The sequence below is a fragment of the Salvelinus alpinus genome, chromosome 22 (genome assembly GCF_045679555.1).
Source record: "Salvelinus alpinus chromosome 22, SLU_Salpinus.1, whole genome shotgun sequence".
Lineage (NCBI taxonomy): Eukaryota > Metazoa > Chordata > Actinopteri > Salmoniformes > Salmonidae > Salvelinus > Salvelinus alpinus.
The window spans coordinates 20,272,228-20,291,947 of record NC_092107.1 but is presented as its reverse complement, the minus strand read 5'-3'; the positions used below and the strand labels follow the sequence as shown (position 1 = coordinate 20,291,947).

Below are 19,720 nucleotides of genomic sequence, written 5' to 3'. Positions count from 1 at the left end.
TTATCAGGACATGTCACCTAATGCCAGCTACAACACTAACAATAATCTCCCCCTATCTTTATTTCTCGCTCTCTCTCTCTCTCTCTCTCCTTCTCCCTTTCTCGCTCCCCTCCCTCTCCCTCTCTGTGACACAGACACAAACGTGCTGCGGTACATCCAGTTGACGGAGATGAAGATGAGTAGGGAGGGCCAGCGGGAGCGAGAGAGCGGCAAAGAGGCCCTGGGCTAACCTTTGACCTTTTGGCTTCTGTCACTATGGCATACTCTATGACCCATCCTACATCTCCTCTCTGACCTCCTCTCCTCCTTTATCGAGCCCAGTCTCATTTATGAGTAGCCCCAGTGATGCGCTGCAACCATGTAAAAGAACAGGGCAGAAAAAGCCCCGTTTCTCCCCCTCTCTTCTCCTCCTTGCCTCTCTTCTTCCACCAGGTGCTCTTGATAAGTACCCAAGATGTCGACTGCCAAGCCAACAAAAAAAAAACAAAGCAAAGGGAAATGCTGTACTATACTCATACAAAACAGTCATGGTTGTCTGAATGAAAAAAAAATTTAAAAAAATATATGAACAAAGAACATTGCGTAATTTAGTAGAAGTGTAATTTAAACAAAAAAATTAAGTATAATTTCTTATTTTCTTTTTTGTTGTGAGGACTGAGGAGAGGTCCAGGGTTGGGGAAGGTACCAGGGGAGGGCAATGGAAGGAGTTTGGGAGAAAGGAAGAGGTGTGACACATCAAGACGTTAGGCCAATTCAACTGTACACTCTGACCCCCCCCTATTACAATGGAGGTCTGAAAGCCACTGACCCAGACTGTCCCTGAGAGAGACTGTCCCCCCCCAGCCTCAGCCCGGCTGGAGTACAGATCAGGCTAGCTAGCACGCTACGTCTCTGTCTTTTTCATTCAGGAATAGTCTTCAGACAAGCCTGCCTTTGCGCTCATATTCAATCTTATTTTTTTTTGTTTTCTGCTTTTAGTGTCTCGTCTCAGTTTCTGGACTGTTTTGAATTCAAGGGCTAATTCAAGTGTTTGTAATTTTGTCCTTTGATCGTTTTTTTATTTTGCTGTTGATATTACATTGTACTTAGTTGTTATAAAGCAAAATGTGTGACCTTTCTCTTTCTAACGAACAAAACAAACAAACTCCCCAACAGGCTCGCTGTTCTGCTGTTAACTGGTGTGTTTTTGTGAACTGGTGTCTTGAATCTGTTGTCCAATCCCCCCTGGAATGTGTTGTGTTGTCAGACTGTTACCCCCCCCCCCCCCCCCCTGCTTTCTAGCTAATGATGTCACTATGGAAAATAGCCAGTGGGATTGAGGTTCCAACAAGCACCCTTGGCTGCACAGAGTTCTCTTCTGCTTTCTACTCTGAATTTCTACTTCCAGGCCCTTTATCGCTAATGCTGAATCCTCCCAGACATCAGTGACATCACGAGACACTCTGGCCAGTGTTAGTGCAGGGAATCCGATCACAGATACTGTATCCTTCTGAAGTGTCTCAACCATCATCAGGAGTGTGCCATTTGAGATTCCCATTTAATTGTGTATATTTTGATAGATATCAGTGTTGCAAAAAAAAATGGAAAAAAAACATTTAAAAATGTGCTGTCTCTGTAGGCAGATTACACAACACTAGTGATAGACCAAGACGAGTGAGGATTGTGGTTGGGGCAAGGCCAGCTAATGTCATATTACACATACAGACCCATCATGCCACTGCATACTTTCTCAAGACAACTCCCATTGAGGTTGATAAAGCCTATAGGGTTGCTAGGATTTCTAGAAATACTTAGAAGTACCTGCCCTGTTCTAAGGAGAGGTTTGAGTTGACCAAATGTTAAAGCATGAGCTTAATTTCTCCATCTAATACCATGGAACTCAGTTTCCTTCACCCTATGTGCAAGCCAAGCCCCTGCATGGTAATGTGTGGCTCAAGTGGACGCCATTTTGAATCCAGATGCCAGGGATCATGTCTGGTTTGTTGCTTTCTTTAACATTGCATGTTGTGCCCCCATTTCCCATTTATCCCACGTGGAATTGGTTAATGGAGTAGTCAGCAGTTTAGCCTGAAAAGGTATCTTGCATCTTGCATAGGTTGATTTTACGAGACTTATATGGTCCCATACAGAAAGGAATTAGGGCCAGCAGCAGCCATCTGCCTTGGCCAACGTGAGCCACGAGAAGAATAATTCCCAAAAACATCAGAGGAGTGGATAATACAATATCAAAACGATAACAGTTCTCCCCATTTGCCTGTGACCTAATATGAGGGGAATTGGGACCAAAGTGTGTCGATGAGACTCTGGAGAGGCAGCAGCACGATGCCTGGAGCAAACTTGCATGAGCCAGAGGCTCCACTGGAGAGAGAAATGGGCCAGCAGGACCACTAACGCAGCAGGAATGCCATGTCGCTCTGAAACCGTAGAGATGGGATTATGTTAAAGCAGCGTTGTGAAGAGGTTGTGGGGAGGTTAACACCTTGGTAGCAGGGTAACAGCAACATGGTGTGGAACCACCAAGAACTCTCTCTCACTCTCTCTCTCTCTCTCTCTCACTCTCTCACTCTCACTCTCTCTCTCTCTCTCTCTCACTCTCTCTCTCTCGCTCTCTTTCTCTCTCATCTCTCTCCCTACTTCTATCTCAGTTCAATTAAATTTGAATTGCTTTATTGGCCCAATGTAACAATGTCCATATTGCCAAAGCCTATTTTGGAAATGGATATGCTTAAAAATATTAACATAATAAAAAAATATATAATAATAATCGGGATTGTCAATGAAACAGAACAATCAGTAACAACAATAAGGTTGGGGGGGAGTATACCAAACATTAAGAACACCGTTCCAGCCCTACCGAGTGGTAGAGGTGTCACTACAGATCCGGGTTCAATCCCGGGCTGTGTCGCAGCTGGCCGCGACCGGGAGACCCATGAGGTGGCGTGCAATTGGTCCAGCGTCATCTGGGTTAGGGGAGGGTTTGGCCGGCTGGGATGTCCTTGTCCCATCGCACTCTAGCGACTCCTTGTGGCGGCCGGGCACATGCACGCTGACTTCGGTCGCCAGCTGTACGGTGTTTCTTCTGACACATTGGTGCGGCTGGCTTCCGGGTTAAGCGAGCAGTGTGTCAGGAAGCAGTGTGGCTTGGCGGGGTTGTGTTTCGGAGGACGCACGGCTCTCGACCTTTGCCTCTCCCGAGTCCGTACGGGAGTTGCAGCGATGGGACAAGACTGTAACTACCAATCGGATTTCATGGAATCGGGGAGAAAAAGCGGTAAAATAAAATAAACACAGTTCTAAATTGATTTCCAACTATATGTACAAAAATATGTCGACACCCCTTTAAATTAGTCGATTCAGCTATTTCAGCCACACCTGTTGCTGACAGGTTTATAAAATCAAGCACACAGCCATGCAATCTCAACAAACATTGGCCGTAGAATGGCCTTACTGAAGAGCTCAGTGACTTTCAATGTGGCACGCCACCTTTCCAACAAGTCAGTTTTATGCCCTGCTAGAGCTGCCCCGGTCAACTGTAAGTGCTGTTATTGTGAAGTGGAAACGCCTAGGAGTAACAACAGCTCAGGCGCGAAGTGGTAGGCAACACAAGCTCACAGAACTAGAATGCCGAAAGCTGAAGCACTTAGCTCATAAAATCGTCTGGTTGCAAGACTCACTACGGAGTTCCAAACTCCCTCTGGAAGCAACGTCAGCACAAGAACTGTTCGTCTGGAGCTTCATGAAATGGGTTTCAATGGCCGAGCAGCCTAAGATCACCATGCGCAATTCCAAGCGTTGGCTGGAGTGGTGTAAAGCTCGCCGCCATTGGACTCCGGAGCAGTGGAAACGCGCTCTCTGGTGTGATGAATCACGCTTCATCATCTGGCAGTCCGACTCACGAATCTGGGTTTGGCAGATGCCAGGAGAACGCTACCTGCTCCAATGCATAGTGGCAACTGTAAAGTTTGGTGGAGGAGGAATAATGGTATGGGGCTGTTTTTATGGTTTGAGCTAGGCCCCTTAGTTCCAGTAAAGGGAAATCTTAACGCTACAGCGTACAATGAAGTTCTAGATGATTCTGTGCATCCAACTTTGTGGCAACAATTTGGGAAGGCCCTTTCCTGTTTCAGCATGAAAATGCCCTATGCACAAAGCGAGGTCCATACAGAAATTATTTGTTGAGATCAGTGTGGAAGAACTTGACTGGTCTGCACAGAGCCCTGACCTCAACCCCATCAAACACCTTTGGGATGAATCGGAACGCCGACTGCGAGTCAGACTTAATCGCTCAACATCAGTGCGTCCCTAATGTTCTTGTGGCTGAATGGAAGCAAGTTCCCGCAGCAACGTTCCAACATCTAGTGGAAAGCCTTCCCAGAAGAGTGAAGGCTGTTATAGCAGCAAAGGGGGACCAACTCCATATTCATGCCCATGATTTTGGAATGAGATGTTCGACGAGCAGGTGTCCACATACGTTTGGTCATGTAGTGTACCTCTCTGTCTCTTACTCTCTTAACCTCACCACTGTCGCTCCAAAACAGAACAGGAAAGCAGTAGTGTTGTATTAGTCCCTATGGCTGGCTAAGCTGGCCCTCCTCACGCATGGTCCTCTTGGGAATAGGTTTTCTCCCCGTGGTCCTATCTCCAATGCATCCGTCCACCATCCTGTTGTCCCAATGTGCATTCTCGCTCCATGTCTACGGTTACTGTCTACACATATAAACAGGTCAGGGCTAAGTTCTTCCCACCCCTGCCCTAACATGACCCATTGTGAGATAAACAGTGGAATGACCCTGGACCAGTTATTGTGGGCAGGATGTTACAACACGCTGTCTGTACAAATATAGATCGAGAGAGACATCCTCTCTATAGCAGCCTAGTTCTGAAAACGTACGGCAAAAGCACAAACTAAAAAGAGGACTGGGAAAGTAAATACGGGCTCTGTTTTTTTTAAAATCTCTTTCCTTTGATGTCATTTGAGGTACATGTTTGTCAAAATGTCAAAGTCGTTTTTGTGGTTATGAAACAATTGTGGGGGATAAATACAAAACTGAAAAGAAAAACAAATGGCTGTTAAAAAGCTTTACTTTATTGAGTTATTTCATCAACTGATGAGACAGCAAGTGAAGGGGAAAGTGAGTTTGGTGTAAAAGCACCACAGGCTCTCTGTCACTGTGTCGGTCTGTGTAGATGTTTCATTAAGATTTGTTGTCCCATGTTTTGGGAAGGTCCATACACCTCCTCCAGGAGTCTGTGAAACCCCCACAAAGTGACAGTGGATCTCGTTGAAGAAAGTGGGCGTTGGAGAACCGAACCAGTTAAACAGTAGAGGTCTTTATGAGCTACAGCAACGAAGAACTCATCTGTTTCCTTTCCTTTTTCTCTCTCTCGTTTGCTTGTACCAGAGAGAAGGACTTGAAGATGAGTACATCATGGTTATAAGTACATTTTCCCATTGGACCATGTGAGGAAATGTCCGTTAAATATTAACATTGGAGGACATGATAACTGGTTACATTGAACTGCTAGCCCGGGAATGCACTATTGATTGGTAAATGAGGACTATAAATAAAGTTTAAAAGGAGAAATAATTGTGCCATGTGATTGTCTTCAGGGTTGTCTGAGTGCATGGTGCTACCTCACTGTAGGAGGTACACAACGACACACACACTTCTCTCTGCCCACCCCTCTCCCTCCCCCGCTCCTCTTCTCTTCTCCCTCCAAAGGTAATAATCTGTCTATTACTACTGACTGCCCTGCTTAATGGCTCCCCGAGCTCCAGAGAGAGGGGGAGGAAGGGAGGGAGTGAAGGAGAGAGCGAGAGATGCTGAGAAACGCGTTGGAGGAAAGATGGAGGGGGGAGAGAAAGAGGGATGGTGCGAAGAGATATCCCACTGGGCACACACTGGTTGAAACAACGTTGGAATAGACGTTGAATGGACGTCTGTGCCCAGTGGGATAGACCTGCTGAGAGGTGCTCGGGGAAAGATGGAGGGAGAAAAGAGGAGGAGGAAAGGAGGAGAGACATGCTGAGATATGCACAGCGAGAAAAGAGCAAGAAATGGAGGAAGTAAGAAGACAACAGGGGAACAGGAATAGGAACAAACATATAGACGCAATGGGTGTGCGAGTGCGAACGTGCAGGTGTTGTGTCACTAGGTTTCAGACGGGGGACAGAGAAGCATTGTGATGCAGCGACCTCAGCACTGGTGAAACCCAGAGGTGAATTGAGGATATACATGAGACCTTTCTAAACAAATCCTTATTGAGTCAAAATTTCTTCCATCGTCCCTTTTCCTTTTTTCTTTGTTGTTGCTTTTAATAGCATTGCCATGGATGTGAAGAGCGGTTGCTAGGCAACTGGCTGGCGTCTGGAACGGTGTGTGATCGGCGGCTCGCACTGACAGACAGACAGAGCAGTGAAATGGATCAGGACTGTGTGTGTGTGTATGCGTGAGTTGACTGACATTCCGTCTTGCATCGTTATTTGTGCCTTCTCAGAAAACCTAATTTCGTTTTTCAGTTTCGATTAATATATTCATGAGTTCCATGTTTTTATTAACTCATGTCACCTCATGTCACAGATTAGCTGAACGAACAGCTGATGATGCTCTTTCACACACACTGCTTGTTGCCACGAGCCCCGTTTATACCTAGTGCTAACATGCGTCCCATGTTCTGATCTTGTCCACATTTTGATTGTCCCCACGTTTTTAGACAGGTGTAGACAATTAAAATACTTATTGTGGTCAGATTGGGATCAAGTCTTTCGGACCACCTCCTGAGGTAGTCAGAGATGCATTGTGTCTGGATATCTTACAAGTGTAGATGGACCCTGCTTCTACATCTGCGTTGCTTGCTGTTTGGGGTTTTAGACTGGGTTTCTGTATAGCACTTTGTGACATCTGCTGATGTGAAAAGGGCTTTATAAATCAATGTGATTTGATTTGATCTGGACAGTGAAACTATTTAAATCATCATTATCCATCCCTCTAAAACCATTGACAGGCGGCACCATTGACTTATGGCATCAGTATTTTAAAAAATTAATGAATAGATGTTCTTTTGAAACAATATATGTTAAATGATTTGCGTACAGGGACATCTGGTGACAGTGCAGACACAGTGGATAGGTAAGAGACACATTTTAATATCATGTGTAGCTGCAATGGCTAATATGTGGTCCCAATCAGAATGTTGACAAGATCAGGACAAATGACGGCCGTTAGCACAGGTACAAACTGGGCTGAGAACGCATCTCTATGAGCCTGTTCGATTAAGTCAGGTGTCTGAGATATTGAGACGTAAAGTAAATATATCAGATATGTTTCATTGTTAACACGATGCTGGAGTCACACATTAGACAACATTCCTACAGGTCACCTTCACAATTCCGTCACAAAGGCAAAAAAAAATCCTGCAGAGATCCTGTGGGACTTTTTAGTCAGGGTGGTCTCATGCTCAAGGGGCCACCATCTCGTAATACTCATAACAACCAGACAAAGGATAATGTCAGAGGATACAACGCCACAGAAGAAAACCTGAAAGATACCTGTGAACAACTAAATGATTATCAAAAAGCACAACCTGTACCATACTTGTCCTTGTAAGTGTATTTGGCAAAGTAAAGGACAATAGTGACGTATCGTGATGAGCTTTGATGACATCTAGCGGAGGTTCACTGTTATTGCAGCCAGGCCTCTGTCCTGGTCACAGAGATCCAGTATAATGTGTGCTACTTGAAAATAAGTGCTGTAAATGTTCAGCTATTACAAACCCTAGAGCTTATGGTAGAATAGAATGTATATTATAATGTCAAGAGAGTCAACCTTATGGATATAACTCCACAGAGTTTGAGAGAGAGAGCGAGAGAGAGACACACAGAGAGAGAGAGAGAGAGAGAGAGAGAGAGAGAGCCAGAGAGAGAGAGACAGAGAGAGAGAGAGAGAGACAGAGAGAGAGAGAGCGAGAGAGAGACACAGAGAGAGAGAGAGACAGGAACAGCAGAGACAAAGCAAGCACATCTCTTCCTCTTTTATTTTGTCATTCATTAAATCATTCATCATCACACCTCAACAGTCAACAACACGTCCCTCTCTCGTCAGGTATCCCAGAACGTCACAGAGTGAGACAGGTCGAACGCATCCGCCCGTCCACACTGTCCATGAACGTCAGTCTGTAGTTTGCTCGGTTTTTCTTGGTTGGTCTGTGTTATATTAACAAATATATATATACAGATATTCCGTAAAGAGAATCATAATAACAATAATTAATCATTATTTCAATTATAACAATAATTTTAATAAATACTCTGAGCGTTCTTAACCACACAAGGAGAATAAGGATGAGTTTGGCTCACCATTCTACCTATGGGATTGATATCATCCCATACAAATAATAACACTAAACACACGCACACACGCATACACACACATACATACAAACACTCCCACACACAGTCAAGTAAATACTTGTATGTAGCCTTGACCAACTGTGCCATTAAAAAGTGTCATTCTTCATCTTCTTTCAGCAACCAGACAGTATGGTGCTCTCATGGGCCTGCGAGAGAATCCAGAGTTCTCTCGATTCGCCGTCCACATCCCGAGCACCTTGTGTCAAGTCCTTCACAGTCTGTACTCTTGCGACACGGACATGTCAATGTCAATATCATTGCTCTTTAACCAAAGATTGTGACCTTTTTCCCTTCAATGATGCTGTATCACTATCCAGTAGGTAGGGAAAGGAAGTCAGGGGTACGGAATGTGGGAATTTTTTTGTTGTTGTAGAAAACAGGTAGTATTCATTAACCATTTATTGCAAGTGGATTTACCCTCATTTCCCATGGTTCTCCTCTGCTCTCAGAGGACCTGCTGTTGTTGTAGTAAACTATCCATATAGCAGAGTGTATAAGGGGCTCTATTCAGACCAGTGATGATGGTGAGAGAGAGGACGTTTGCTGAGAAACTCCAGGTTATGAGGACATAGAGTTTCCCATTTACAGCAACTTTCCCCCAAATTCCTTATTTTTCCAGAAATCCTGGTTTGAGGATTCTCGTATTTCCTGCTTATTCCAGGAATCTTTCAACCAGGGTTTCTGGTAAACCAGGGAATTTTGGGAAAGTTACCGGACATTTTGCAACCCTATGAGGACGTAAGGTAAAGAATGAGGGAGAGAAAAGCATCCTGTTTCGGCTCTCTTACAACGGACCTGTTAGTTCCTCAGTACATCCTTCACACTTAAATAACATGCGGTAACAAAACACAAGCGCACGCGCGCACCCACACAGAGTACACCCATACAGACCCACAATTCGCCAAACCAATAGAAAATGCTGTGCTAAACAGGCTATGGCTGGAATGGTTCAAGCGTTGAGAAGAATCAAACTCATTCGCCGATACAGAGCTGAGGAAGCAAAGTCCTGTCCATTGTGCTGTGGAGCTAAAAATGGCTTCCCTGTTCCTGTCACGGCCTTTGGGGAGAGGGGGCAGGACAGACACCATCCCTATACAGGAAGATGCTATGTGGAGGTGAGGGAGGTGGACATTAGTTCTATAGAAGGGGACGCTCAATAAGAGGGCAACTTACGCACTGATTTGGAAGTCGCTCAGGATTTGAGCGTCTACCCACCGTGACTACATGTAATTATGAAGGAGGGGCAGCAGGGTTCACACGGCACCCAGAGGTGCTCTCGTAACCAATCAGGGCAACCCCACAAAACAACTATTAACATGGACACTTCAAGGGCACTCCCAAGAGTCAGCGTACAACGATTCCAACCCTGATGAGAGGCGCGAAGTGTCTACGGCTGGCAAAGCCTCAGCCCTAGTCTTTGGGGAAGGAGAGAGCAGAGACAGACATGACACCTGCGTAGAGAGAGGCAGAGAGTCCGCGGAGTGGTTTAGCAGAACGGGTCCCACTATAGGAAATTATGGATAGGGATGAGCACTTAGAAGTGTCTGCCTGGGAAGCGTAATGGCTTACATGTTCCTTTTAGAGGACGGGTAATATATATGGAAGGTTAGGAGGGCACACTGGTCACTAGGGCACTAAAGGTTTGGACTCTAGAGGCTGCGGAGTGGTCACTTAGAGGAATGTTGTCCCACACTGGGCGGCTTTGGAAGGGACACTAAGACAAGTGCTGTCCCGGATGCTTAGGTGTGTACTAGGAGCACTAGGAGACTAGGGGGCACAAGGCTTAGGAGTGACCACCAGGAGAGAGGTACAGCCCGCACAAGTAGGCTTCAGAGTGGACTCGAGGAGAAGTACTGTTCGCAAAAGGATTGGCTACCAGGAATAAAGTGGGCATACTAAGGAGTCTTTGAAGTGTGCACTAGGAGTAGTGTTGCCCATATAGAGTAATGTTGCAGAGTGTGGCTTAGCTGTAGTTCTGTCCACAGAGCTGTGCAGCCTGGTGCTGTTCACACAGGGGCACGGTGCCGTCCCGATCCTGTCCATCCACATCCATGTCCATGAGGTTGGGCCTGACCGCGCTGGTGCTGGCACTGCTGTCCCCAGAGCCCAGGGGACTGTCACAGCTGCTGCCCGGGGATGAGCTTAGGGTCCTGGACAGGGAGCCCAGCTTCCAGGGGTCCGGTCGCACCCTGGCTGGGGTGGGCCGAGGCCGGGGGGCAAACTCCAGGGTCTTGGGCCTCTCCAAGGGGCTGATGATGGTCAGGGGCTCCAAGACCGGGACGGGGACAGGCGGAGCGGGGGCCTTGCGGCGGACGACCCTTGGGAAGAGGCTGGAGGGGTCAGAGAGTCGGGGGATGTCCAGGGTCTCCCTGTAACCTGAGAGAAGAGAGAGAAATACAGATACCAGAGGGAGAGAAGAGGGAGAGAACAGGGGAGAACAATATGAACACTTTGTTAACAGGGATTGGCCATGACAGGCCATGTCTTATTTTAGGTTCAATTGTAACCTCCTTCCCCCCAGTTGGGTCAAGTTGGCTGGATGTCCTTTGGGAGGGTGAACCATTCTTGATACACACATGAAACTGTTGAGCGTGAAAAACCCCGCAGCATTGCAGTTCTTGACACAAACCGGTGTGCCTGGCACCTACTACCATATCCCGTTCAAAGGCACTTAAATATTTTGTCTTGCCCATTCACCCTCTGAATGGCACATATACACAATCCATGTCTCAATTGTATCAAGGCTTTAAAATCCTTCTTTAACCTGTCTCCTCCCCTTCATCTACACTGATTTGAAGTGGATTTAACAAGTGGCATCAATAAGGGATCATAGCTTTCACCTGGATTCACCTGGTCAGTCTATGTCATGGAAAGAGCAGGTGTTCTTAATGTTTTGTACACAGTGTATTGCTTCCTGTTCTTCAATTAAAAGCTCATAGTGACATCATGCTGTCCCAACACACTCACCTGCATGTAGGGGGAGGGTGGGTGGCCCTGGCGGGGGCGGCATGGGCATGCTGCCGTCCGAGGGGGTCCTGCGGTGCCCTAGGGTTTGGGCGCGGGGGCGTATCGCCCCATCAGAGGGGGTGCGTCTGTGCCCCCTGTTCATGGTTGCAGACACGTGGGTGGGCGTGAGGGACTGATTGGGCTCCCTCTTGAAGCTCTCTGCCCTCAGATCCAGGAGGGGGTTAACGGAGGGGACGGGGGGCACCGCGGGGAGGGAGACGCCCACTCCGGGGGTCAACGGCAAGTCCTCAAGGTCCGAGGGAAGGAGGGATTTGGTGGAGTTGCAGTCTGAGAGGGAGGAGAGGGAGAGGAGGGTGACGGATGGAGAGGGGTCTGTGCAGGGGAGAGTAGAGTCATGGTGGCGGGACAGAGAGAGGGACAGGGCGCGGCTCGGGGGAGAGGTGCTGCGGCGGAAGCGACCCGTTCGCTGGAAAATGCTGTCCTTTTTCTTGCGCTGCTCCTCTCTAAGGTCCTGCTCGTCCTGTTGGACCTAGACACACACATGGAAACTGGTCAGTTCTTACTGGCATCTACTGTACAATCTACGGTTGCATCTTGCCAACTGACACACACACTAGACCTTGTCAACTCCCAGGTGTAGAGTTTAAACCATTATTCAATGTATAAAGATAATCTCTACAGCAGGTGGCAGGATTGAGGATCTTTTCCCATGGTTTGGGTCATTTTGTCCTTCTGGGTGTGTTACAGACCCTTTTCCCTCCCTCCAGTACCTGTAGTCTCCCCAGCTGTAGCAGGTCCAGCCCCAGACCTACAGAGGCCAGTAGGGAGGCACAGCCCAGCAGCAGCAGGTCACTCTTCTTCCTCTGGCTGCAGCGCCGCAGAGAGTCCTGGTAACCCAGCCCGCTCCCCATCCCGGGCCCCACCCCGCCCAACGAGGGGCCTCCCTCCTCCACAGACCCGTTACTGCTGGGCTCTGGGGGCATCAGAGAACCGGGCGACTCCTCCAGCTCACAGTGCTCCTCTATCAAAGAGAGAGACAGAAAGATAAGAGAAAGAGAGTGTGAGAAGGAGAACAAAGCATTTCAATCAGTCACGAATCCGACGGATTTTGTATCCATAGTATGTTTTACGATCTCTTTTCTGTTGCAGAAATGGTGATGAATGAAGAGACCCACCCATTTCATTGAGGCTAGAGAAGCCGACGGTCATGGGTGCGTGTTTGGGAGATTTGCCCAGATTCGGGGCACTAGAGGACCACACCTTGCATCCGTCGCCCAGCGACTTCAACCTGCAAGACGAAGAAGATTGGGTCAATACTATTAACTGGTACTATACACCAAACACTCACCAGAATAATGGTCAGAGATGATTCTGACATGCAAATGAAAAAAATCTGAAAGGGTAGCAGGCAGGTAGGGGAATGGGCTATCAAGGGGCTGTTTTTGGACCATGACTGTTACCTATCCTCTCCGCCCAGTCTCTCTCTCTGGAGGGTGGAGCTGGGGCCCCAGGTGCGTCCCTTCTTTTTGCTAGCTGCCAGGTCCTCCTTCTTACACACGGCACTGCGGCCCCATGTCTTATTGCCATCGCTAGGCGTCACTGAGGGGCTCAATAACACAGTTATTGTCATTACTACACAACAAATCATCCACAAATTCCTGTTGTGCCGTGAACATAACAAAATGTGGCCCTATTCACTTGAATACAAGATCTAGGGAGGGAATCCACAATATTGGTTCGGATTATATTGACACAATAGCATCCCCCACAATTGAATAACTGGTATTAACTTTTGGTGTGACCTCTGTCCTCCAGTCCCCCTCAACCCCTGTCCCTGTCTCCCCCACAGATCAACTCACGTCGTATGGCCCTGAGGCGGGGTATGACCCCTGGGCTGGCTGGAGGTGTGGTGCTCTCACTGCCCTGGGGTTTCCGCTTATCCACGCTCGGAGACGCCTGCACTGTGATCTTATGCTCAAAACCTGTGTACATACAAAACAGGGAGGGATTACAGTCAACTGATTGGCAGCCAAAATTCCGGTAACTTTCCCCAAATTGCTTGGTTTCACAGAAATCCTGGTTGGAAGATTCCCGGAATCGGTGAACCCTCCAACCGGTGTTTCTTAAAAACCTGTGGATTTTGGGAAAGTTACTGGAATTTTGCAATCCTAATAAGGATAGAAAGAAAAAATTATTATGCCCTATTCAAGTAATAGGATAAATGCTTGGGTGCAATACCCTCCATCACACACCAGAGGGCAGACTGATGCTGTTGCTATCTCGGCCCAGTTTGAGTAGTCTGCTCTTCTTGAAGTGGCCCTTGCGCTTCTTGACCCTGGGCTTCTCCTGGTACATCTGGTGGATGATGATGTTGAGTTCACGCTCTACGATATCGATCTCTCTCTCAGCCAGCTCCTGCTCTCTCCTCTTCAGCTGCTCCTCCTGCTCCCTCTGCTCCTCGGCCGCACGAGCCAACGCCTCCTCCCAGGAACGCAACTCCTACAGGAGAGGAGAGGGGCATATAAAACAAAAATGTAGATGTAGTGTTACAGCAACATAACACCCTATCGAGGATCTTCCCGTTGCCAAGGCAACAGCACTTTCCCACTTGCACTTTGTGGGGGATGTTGACAACATCTCTTCTCACCTTCTCCTTGGCCCTGAGCTCGTCAAACATCTGCTGAATCTCCAGTCTCCAGTCCTCCTGCAGAGAGTGGAAGGACTCCAGGGGCATCTGGAACATGGCCGACTGTTCGATGGCCAGCAGTCGCATCAGGATACTAGTGAAGGATGGGCGACTGTGGGGGTTAGGGCTCCAGCACTCTGGGGATGGGAAGAGGAGGCTGAGTCAATATGACTTAAATGTACACTACCGTTCAAAAGTTTGGGGACACTTAGAAATGTCCTTGTTTTCAGCTGAGGCCAGTTTTCAGCTGTGCTAACATAATTGCATAAGGGTTTTCTAATCATCAATTAGCCTTTTAAAATGATAAACTTGGATTAGCTAACACAACGTGCCATTGGAACACAGGAGTGATGGTTGCTGATAATGGGCCTCTGTATGCCTATGTAGATATTCCATTAAAAATCAGCCGTTTCCAGCTACAATAGTAATTTACAACATTAACAACGTCTACACTGTATTTATGATCAATTTGAAGTCATTTTAATGGACAAAAAATTTGCTTCTCTTTCAAAACCAAGGACATTTCTAAGTGGCCCCAAACATTTGAACGCTAGTGTAAATTCTCAAAATAACAAAGTACAGTGGTTGTCTTTTAGATGTACATGTCTCCCCACCACCTACACCACTGAACAGACCGCATTGCTCTGTAGCACCAATTGCCCTCAGATCCCAAACAATTGTTTATAGACCGACAGATAGTATTTCAAGTCCAAGGATGGGCTGAAGAAAAAGAAAGAGGAGATGAAAGAGGGGAGAGAGAGGAGTAAACAGAGAGCAGAGACAGTAGAGGGGTGACAAAGGAGAGATTAAAGGATGAACAGGGATAAGACAAAGGAGAGGGAGAGAGGGATGAAGCGAGAAAGAGCATTAGGAATGCATGGAAATAGTGGAGAGAGAAGTGGAGCAAGAGCCTATGAAATCACCAGTTGGCTGACTGGGAGGGGAACCTACAGTACTCTCACTCTGACCACCAACAATAATAGACTGACAGGCTGACAGGAAGCCATCTTGGTTCTAATCAATAGGTGAAATTGGGCTGACAGGCAACCATCTTGGTTCTTACCCGCCAGCAGGAGTGCGAAGGGCTCGGGGCAGGTGGAGGGGACGGGCAGGGTCAGTTTGTTCATGGCCACTCCGTACGCCACGGCCAGCGCATCTATCTCACGGTACGGAACCTCTCCTGTTAGCAGCTCCCATAGCAGCACCCCGAAACTGAGGAGAGAGGGGTGGGGGGGTGGGGGGGTACAGCTTAAAATCCCTGGTACTGGTCATGATTGTACAGGCTATCAATATATTAACTTAACACAAACTTTATGTTACCTACTAAACTCAGCTAAAAAAAGAAACATCCCTTTTTCAGGACCCTGTCTTTCAAAGATAATTCGTAAAAATCGAAATAACTTCACAGATCTTCATTGTAAAGGTTTGAACACTGTTTCCCGTGCTTGTTCAATGAACCATAAACTATTAGTGAACATGCACCTGTGAAACGGTCGTTAAGACACTAACAGATGCTGCAAGGAGGCATGAGGACTGCAGATGTGGCCAGGGCAATAAATTGCAATGTCCGTCATGTGAGACGCCTAAGACAGCGCTACAGGGAGACAGGATGGACAGCTGATCGTCCTCGCAGTGGCAGACCACGTGTAACAACACCTGCACAGGATCGGTACATCTGAACATCACACCTGCGGGACAGGTACAGGATGGCAACAACAACTGCCCGAGTTACACCAGGAACGCACAATCCCTCCATCAGTGCTCAGACTGTCCACAATAGGCTGAGAGAGGCTGGACTGAGAGCTTGTAGGCCTGTTGTAAGGCAGTTCCTCACCAGACATCACCGGCAACAATGGGCACAAACCCACCGTCGCTGGACCAGACAGGACTGGCAAAAAGTGCTCTTCAATGACAAGTCGCAGTTTTGTCTCACCAGAGGTGTTGGATCGGAGGGTGAAGGCTAGGGCCATTCCCCCCAGAAATGTCCGGAAACTTGCAGGTGCCTTGGTGGAAGAGTGGAGTAACATCTCACAGTAAGAACTGGCTAATCTGGTGCAGTTCATGAGGAGGAGATGCACTGCAGTACTTAATGCAGCTGGTGGCCACACCAGATACTGACTGTTACTTTTGATTTTGACCCCTTTGTTCAGGGACACATTATACCATTTCTGTTAGTCACATGTCTGTGGAACTTGTTCAGTTCATGTCTCAGTTGTTGAATCTTGTTGTGTTCATAGAAATATCTACACATGTTAAGTTTGCTGAAAATAAACGCAGTTGACAGTGAGAGGACATTTCTTTTTTTTTGCTGAGTTTATATATTGAGGATGTAAATTACCCCTGAGGGTATGAATAGTTGAATTATTGAAAGAACAAGGACACTAGCTACTGACTGTGGGTGTTGCACGTGCACCATGCTGTGTGTACTACATGTCCCACAGTAGAAGAAAAAAAACGGTACAGTTACATGACAGAGTGTTGTACCTCCAGACGTCGCTGCTCTTGGAGAACAGGGAGAGTTTGATGACCTCGGGGGCCATCCAGGCGTAGGTGCCCGCCGCGCTCATCTTGGTAGTCTGGTGCCACTCCCGTGCCAGGCCAAAATCTGTGATCTTCAGGGTCCTACCACCCAGATCTTCCCTCTCAATGGGCTCCAGGATCAAGACTGAGGAGGAGAGGAAAGAAGATGGCGAGAGAAGGGTGGGGGGGAAGGGGTTGACGGTGTGAGGGGGAAGAGCGAAGAAGGGAGAGAGAAACAGAAAGGGAGAGATAGATTGAGTTTGGTTGGAGGAGTAAAGGTACAGTGTAGATCATCCATACCACTAGCTGTACTACAACCTGTCCTTCAACAGAGGCCCTTATCCAAAGCACTTTACACAGCACACCATACCATCACACATAGATAGAAGGTGTGGTTATTGACAAAAGCAATTCAGGTTAAGTGTGTGATTTAAGGGCAGTGCATCCTGGGGATTATCAGCCAGTATCTGACCCTAGTCACCTGGCCATATTCCTCTAATAGGCTATAGGCCATATCTGTCATGAACCTGTATTTTCCTCAGGTCTACACTCAATATATAGCACTCTTGGCTAAAGGTATGGTCACATCAGTGTTCAGGTCTCTGCCTCGCCGACGTTATGTACTGTACCCAGCAACTCCGCATTGAGAATTTCCATACAATGAAGCAATCGTTCCAAAGTCTCTAGGTGACTTGGGTGAGTCGTTTTCTCCTGTTGGCCTTTCAACACTCTCCTGTCCTCTCTTCTCCCTGCACTTCCTCCTCCATTTCCGCGTGAGGGATGGCTATGGAAATATCTGGAGTGTACACTGTCCACAGTGCTGGGAGGGAGGGAGGGAGGATGGGGTTTGTACTTGCTTATCTACAGGCGTATGCAAAGGGAGGCAGGGAGAGGCACAGCACACAGCAAAGTCTTTGTTTAGACACGCACGCACACACACACACACAGAGAGAGAGACCTGGCTCACGTGACACAGGTGTGCCCATAAGATTCATTATTATGCTGACAGGCAGCTAATGTCCAAACACACACAACTAAAAGGTCATGTCAAATACAGTACATACAGTATATATTGAGTCTTCAACTGTTCAAGATTTGACTATATAAATGTCCTTTTCTTAATCTCCCGATGGCTCCACTCGTCATCAAATACCGTTCTCACATTTTATTTCAGGTCAATCAACAATGTTCTGGGTTCAATGGCATGATAACATACTGTATATGTCACAAGAGCACTTAGGCAATATTGCCTGTCTGTCGGTCAACATGCACATTGGTGGTTGTGTGTTTGTGCGAGTGTGTGTGTCTGTATGTGTGTGCATGTGTTCTTCATGTGCTTGTTATGTTTCACATGCGTGTGTGTGTGTGTGTGTATAGCCTCCACCCAAGTCTCATCTGAGGGACGGGGAATAGGGGATGGCTGCTGACATTGATAATAAGCCATTGTCATCCCCCAGCTCTGTTTTTCTATTTCAATACCAACTGTCTCTCTCCCTGTGAGGGACAGCTGTCTTCCCATTGCTGGATGGGCCCTGTGTGTTAGTGTGTTAGTGTGTGTGCGTGTGTGTGTGCGTGTGTGTGTGTGTGTGTGTGTGTGTGTGTGTGTGTGTGTGCCTATGAAAGATGGAGAGGGAGTAAGAGAGGCAGAGAGAGGGAGAGAGAGAGAAAGAGAGTGAATGAGTGAGTGAGTGAGAGAGAGAGGCAGAGAGGCATGAATGTGTGTCTGTTTGTATGTGAAACTGAGGGTGTGTCTGTGTCTGTCAGAGTCCATAAATGTGTGTGTTTGACTTAATACAGCGTTGCTTTTGGTGTTTGACTACAGTATGTGCGCTGTACGTCACAGTGTGCGTACAGGTGTGGCGTGCTAGTGTTTGTGTCTGTGTATCTCAGTGAGCTTGAGAGAGAGAGACAGAGAGAGAGAGAGAGAGAGAGAGACAGAGAGAGAGAGAGAGAGAGAGAGAGAGAGAGAGAGAGAGAGAGAGAGAGAGAGAGAGAGAGAGAGAGAGAGAGAGAGAGAGAGAGAGAGAGAGAGAGAGAGAGAGAGAGAGAGAGAGAGAGAGAGAGAGAGAGAGAAAGATAAATAGATCATGTTCACAGATATTTGTGATCAAAGCAGAGGCACCTGCTCTCCACTAGCTCTCATGTTGTCCCCATGTCTTCAGCTCCAGCACAACACTTCCCAGCGTAAGCATACTGATAGCTTATACAAATACTGATAAAATATATACAAATATTTACACTTCTACTGTAGCGAAACGTGAAAAGCAACACAGCGCCGTTCCTGTTCATATATATTATTCACAAAGTGGTAAAGTATTCTCGTCCTGCGTGGCAATAATGTTGACATCAGTTACTGGCACCCAGAAAAAGACTAAGTGCCATCGACATTTTTCTAGTGCCCATTACATTCCTCCGCCACAGCCCAGACCTGAACCACCCCTTTGTCTTTCCCTTGATCCCTCCTTCCCTCCACCACCCCATCCCCAGCCACTGGACCCTGACCCTCATCAGAGAGCAGAGGAATGTTGTGAGTCAATCTTTACACAGAGGCCTGCTAAAGGCTAACCATGGAGACTTAACCTTAGTGATCAGCCTTTAAAGAGGCAATCTGCAATGTCTACATGGAGGGTCATTGGTTGCATCCATAGCTCTGTCTATGAATTTGAGAGTGGTTACATTTCTCCAGCCCCATCCCTCAGCTGTTTACCAAAACGGAGCGAGTGCTTTGTTAAGGTTAGTCATGGCAACAGGTTATGTTAAGTACAGGCGGCTGATACACATTGGAGGTGGAAGGGAGTTTGAGAAAAGTCAAAACGTTTAACACTGTACTATTATTATGCAGCGGTACATTTATATTCAGTTGAAGTCGGAAGTTTACATACACTTAGGTTGGAGTCCTTAAAACTTGTTTTTCAACCACTCCACAAATTTCTTGTTAACAAACTATAGTATTGGCAAGTCGGTTAGGACATCTACTTTGTGCATGACACAAGTCATTTTTCCAACAATTGTTTACAGACAGATTATTTCACTTATAACTCACTGTATCACAATTCCACTGGGTCAGAAGTTTACATACACTAAGTTGACTGTTCCTTTAAACAGCTTGGACAATTCCAGAAAATTATGTCATGGCT

General features: G+C 47.1%; 2 protein-coding genes across 2 annotated transcripts in view; one reads left to right on the top strand and one right to left on the bottom strand.

The window, feature by feature from the left end:
• The window catches only part of LOC139549241 (tetratricopeptide repeat protein 9B-like), a 32,298-nt gene extending 26,713 nt beyond the window's left edge, over positions 1-5,585 (top strand). The window contains exon 3 of the mRNA XM_071359484.1: positions 135-5,585. Coding sequence (XP_071215585.1) covers positions 135-229 — 95 coding nt within the window. The 3' untranslated portion in view covers positions 230-5,585. The remainder of the gene's footprint in view (positions 1-134) is intronic.
• Positions 5,586-8,016: 2,431 nt separating this feature from the next.
• Positions 8,017-19,720, bottom strand: part of LOC139549239 (mitogen-activated protein kinase kinase kinase 10-like) — a 34,833-nt gene continuing 23,129 nt past the window's right edge. Inside the window, exons 2-11 of the mRNA XM_071359480.1 lie at positions 16,548-16,728; positions 15,127-15,275; positions 14,025-14,200; positions 13,630-13,876; positions 13,237-13,359; positions 12,838-12,976; positions 12,553-12,665; positions 12,148-12,398; positions 11,378-11,906; positions 8,017-10,786 (exon numbers count right to left, since the gene is read on the bottom strand). Coding sequence (XP_071215581.1) covers positions 10,374-10,786; positions 11,378-11,906; positions 12,148-12,398; positions 12,553-12,665; positions 12,838-12,976; positions 13,237-13,359; positions 13,630-13,876; positions 14,025-14,200; positions 15,127-15,275; positions 16,548-16,728 — 2,321 coding nt within the window. The 3' untranslated portion in view covers positions 8,017-10,373. The remainder of the gene's footprint in view (positions 10,787-11,377; positions 11,907-12,147; positions 12,399-12,552; positions 12,666-12,837; positions 12,977-13,236; positions 13,360-13,629; positions 13,877-14,024; positions 14,201-15,126; positions 15,276-16,547; positions 16,729-19,720) is intronic.